The sequence below is a fragment of the Dipodomys ordii genome, unplaced genomic scaffold (genome assembly GCF_000151885.1).
Source record: "Dipodomys ordii isolate 6190 unplaced genomic scaffold, Dord_2.0 Scaffold78, whole genome shotgun sequence".
Classification (NCBI taxonomy): domain Eukaryota; kingdom Metazoa; phylum Chordata; class Mammalia; order Rodentia; family Heteromyidae; genus Dipodomys; species Dipodomys ordii.
In genome coordinates this window covers 7128502-7132751 of record NW_012267294.1, presented here as the reverse complement: position 1 = coordinate 7132751, position 4250 = coordinate 7128502, and the positions used below count along the sequence as shown (strand labels likewise).

General features: G+C 46.3%; 1 protein-coding gene across 1 annotated transcript in view; it reads left to right on the top strand.

Annotated features, from left to right (window-relative positions):
- Spag17 (sperm associated antigen 17) overlaps positions 1-4250 on the top strand; it is a 98596-nt gene that overhangs the window by 90780 nt on the left and 3566 nt on the right. The window contains exons 44-46 of the mRNA XM_013024640.1: positions 1147-1283; positions 1395-1579; positions 2073-2133. Coding sequence (XP_012880094.1) covers positions 1147-1283; positions 1395-1579; positions 2073-2133 — 383 coding nt within the window. The remainder of the gene's footprint in view (positions 1-1146; positions 1284-1394; positions 1580-2072; positions 2134-4250) is intronic.

Here is a 4250-nt window from a genome sequence, read left to right as displayed (position 1 = left end):
TCTGTTGAGGATAGTTTTTGCTATTCAGGGTCTTTTATTGTTCCATATGAATTTTTGGATTGCCTCTTCTATTTCCTTGAAGAATGAGGTTGGAATATTGATAGGTATGGCATTGAATTTGTAGATAGCCTTGGAAGTATTGCCATTTTCACGATGTTGATCTTTCCAATCCAGGAGCATGGGAGTTTTTGCCACTTTCTAAGTTCTGTTTTGATTTCCTTTTTCAAGTTTTTAAAGTTTTCATCATAGAGGTCCTTCACGTCTTTGGTTAAGTTAATTCCTAGCTATTTTATTTTTTGAGGGGCTATTATGAATGGAGTTGCTTTCCTAATTTCAGCCACACTTTTCTCATTGTTGGCATACAGAAAAGCCATTGATTTTTGAGGGTTAATTTTATACCCTGCTACTTATAGAACAGGAGTTTTGCCACGGATATGGGTAAATTTAGAATTTCACTCTGAGCCAGGTGCTTGTGGTTCATGCCTGTAATCCTAACTATTCAGGAGGGTAAGATCTCAAGCTGGGCAGAAAAGTCTGTGAGACACTTCCCTTCAATGAACCAGCCAGAGCTGGGAACAGATGTGGGCTCAAATAGTAGAGCATCAGCTTTGAGTAATAAGCCACGTGCTCAAGACCTTGAGCTCAAGTCCCAGTACTGACAAGAAAGAATGTTTTAAAGACATGTAACAATAATATCAGAAAAGAAAAAAAAATTAGGTGAGAGAGAAGGGCAGGATGACATTCTATAATGTACCAGAAATTTGTGGGATTTTTTTTAAAAGTTTTATTCAGACATCACAGGGAGATTTTAAGTAGGAGGTTTTGCCAAGCACATGCCAGGGCCCTGAATTCAAATCCCATTACTACTCCTCCATCACACACACACACCCCCCAAAAAAGGTGGCACTTAACAGCATCTGCACTGCTCACCTCATGGGGCTGCAGTGAGGATCAGTCTTGGGTAATACGAGTAAAATCGCTTACAAAATGTACGTATATAAGATGAGGATTAAAAAAAAAAAGGCTTCATTCCTTTAAAAGCAAAGAAGCCGTGTTTCCAAACTGTTTAATATTCCTGTAGACTCCAGGAGAACCTCAAATCTTAGAAAAATCCATGTGACATAATTTCAACTTTTTCTCTACCAGAACTGGAATCTTCTGAGACCTGGAAAATCCCAACCCAGTCATTATTGCAGGACGTGGCCGGACAAGCAAGGAAAGAAAAAGTGAGGCTGCCCCACTACCTGCTGAGCTCCAAGACCAAGAGTAAGCCTCTTGGAAAGGTAAGAATAGACTTGATTCCCAGAACCAGGCAGGCTCTTCCACAACCCTTGGCCTTGGAGGAGCTAGGATGACAGGCGTGGTTGTTTCTATTCATGTGTTCTTCCCCAAAGATCCATGACTGTGTCGGGGGCAAAGTGAACACATCCTCCATCGCCTCAGCCGTCAAGAACAACGCCAAGGCCTCCCCTTTCGGGTTCTATCTTCTGCCACCATCGGTGAAGTTTGGAGTACTGAAAGAAGGACAAACCTACGCTGCCACAGTAAAGCTCCAGAATATCGGCGTGGACTTCTGCAGGTGAGCCACTGGCCCGCATCCTGTACCATGCGTGCTCCGTGGTGGGGCTCTGGACACGGACATCAGCAAGTGCGTGCTCAATCCTAACCATGCCTTCATCTCCATCCTTCCTTTCCACTCAGGGGAGATAAGAGTCTCATGGATATTCCTGTCCTGGTTGGCTTCAAACTGTGATCCTCAGACCTCAGCCTCCTAAGTAGTAGCTAGGATTGCGGGTGTGAGCCCCTCCCCCCAGCTACTTCCTGTCTGGAAAGGGTTGAAATTGGTCGCAGTCATCTTCATGCTGATGAGAATGGTCGTCAGAAAGACAGTTATGAAACGAGCCCTAAGTTTGTCTCTCAATTGAACAGGAAGGCTGATTTTCCAGAAGGTACAGACTTCGTTCCAGTGTAGTGAATACGAGCAACTTCCTAATTCTGTGAAGATCTCAGTGTGTTCAGTGCTTCTGTTTTTCACGATGGCACAAGTTTACTTCTATCTTTTTTCCTGGTAGGTTTAGAGTGAAACAGCCCCCACCCAGCACTGGACTGAAAGTGACTTACAAGCCCGGACCAGTAAGTGCAGCATGTGTGTGTGTGCATGTGTGTGTGTATGCATGTGGGGGCGCTCGTTTGCAAAGGTGTGCGTGCTTCCAGTGGAAGGGGTGTAAGTTAATCTACCACTCTGGTTAAGCCATGTGGAATTACAATACTTCTACTATCATTAGCAAAAGATTTTGAGCCAGGCACCAGTGGCTCAGGCCTTTCATCCTAGCTACTCAGGAGGCTGAGATCTAAGGATCATGATTTAAAGCCAGCCGGGCAGGAAAGTCTGTGAGACTCTTATCTCCAATTAACTACCAGAAAACCAAAAGTGGTGCTGTGGCTCAAGTGGTAGAATGCTCACCTTGAGCCGAATTGCTGAGGGACAGTGGCTGGGTCTAGAGTGCCCCATGACTGACTCCCCCCACCCCCCCAAAAAAAAGGTTTTGATAAACCATACAGCTTTGAAGTTTGCCACTCGGTAGAAGAACCATGGCTTTGTACCTCCAAGATGCTGGCTGCAGCTCCATCCACTCAGCTGCCCTCCGCGCAGTCTCACACAACTATGTGAAAGTTACTTTGTGGCCAGGTGCCAAAGGTTCACCTGTAACCCTAGCCACTCAGAGAGCTGAGGATAAAAGTCCAAAGCCAGCCAGAGCAGGAAAATCCATGAGACTTTTATCTCCCATGAACCAGCAAAAAGCTAGAAGTAGAATTGTTGCTTAAGGGTAGTGTGCTCGCCTTGAGTGGAAAAAGCTGAGCAAGAGCAGAAGGCTCTAAGATGGAGCCCCAGCCCCAGCACAGGAGAGAGCAACTACTCATCCTGGGCGGGAGTGATGGGAGCCTCAGGGGTGCAGCGGCAGGGGTGACTGGTCTGGGGAGAGCCCACCGTGCTCCCTGGCCTGATGGTCTCAAAGCACTGCCAAAGCCTTCTCTTACCCACACAAGGGGCTCGGTGCAGGACGCCGTTGCTTACTGCAATTGGTGGTTAGTGCTATGACCCTTGGCTTTCCTCATCTTCAAACAAGGGCACATTCAGGGCATGCTCTTCCCCGCGTGCAGCTCAGCTCTGGCCTGGGCTTCAGAACTCAACAGCGTGCTGGCAGAGATGGCAAGGAGAACATGCACGTGGACACCAAAACCACGCACTCAGGGTGCCTCTCGGAAATCATTTATCACTGGGCTGCGTCAAGATTTCAGAATCTTTCCAATATAAAGCAACCCCCATCCCCCCAAAATCAAACCCTTCCTCCCCTGCTCTTGGAAGTTAGTAGATCTCATTTTAAAGTAAGATCATGCCAAAAGCTGCAGTGACTGTTGGATCAACCTTCCTGTGCATTAAAAACTCAGTACGTGTTCTTTGAACTCACTCTAGATAGTTATTGGTTTTGATTTTCCTTTCCTCTTTTGGACAGTAGGTTTGGGCTCTGATAAGAAATATAATGTATAGTCTTCTCTGTATGTAAATCTAACCAGTGTTCAGTTTGGTTAGCTGCCAGTGCTAAATGAATGTGCTCAGAGCCCCAGCAAAGCTGCACTGTGGCGGTGTCCAGCTCCCTTGGGGACTTTTCATTATTACACCAGCAGCCCTGTGTGATGGTTGGGCTTGGAGGGGGGAACAACATTTTTTAAATCTTATTATTTATAAAATACTGAAAAAACTTTCCTTTACAGCCAATTGCTTTCCATGTGCTATATTCCTCATGGTTTTTCTTTTTTCACATAACTGCTCCCAAGTATGTTTTTTAACCCCCTCATCCCTCACCCAAAGGCAACAGTAATAGTTGGCTAGGGTTCTCTGCACAGACCAGGACAAGAAGCCTGTGCCTTGCTATGTTTTATCATTATCAGGTTTTTTTCTTTGCTTGTTTGAACCTCTCAGTGCACCTTCCAGACCTCAACAGCTTGGTGTGCGCGTGCACTCTGTCCCCACTTGCTGGCTTTGTCCCTTGCTACCTCCTGTGTTAAAAATGCTGAAGACCAAGGAGCGGGGTGAGGAAGTCCAGAGGATTCTCCTGGCCTCCTCCTCTGTTTGTTTTTGTTTTGTTGGTCGTGCAGCTTGAACTCTGGGCCTGGGCACTGTCCCTCAGCTCTTCAGCTCAAGGTAAGCACTCTACCACTTGAGCCACAGCACCACTTCCAGTTTTCTG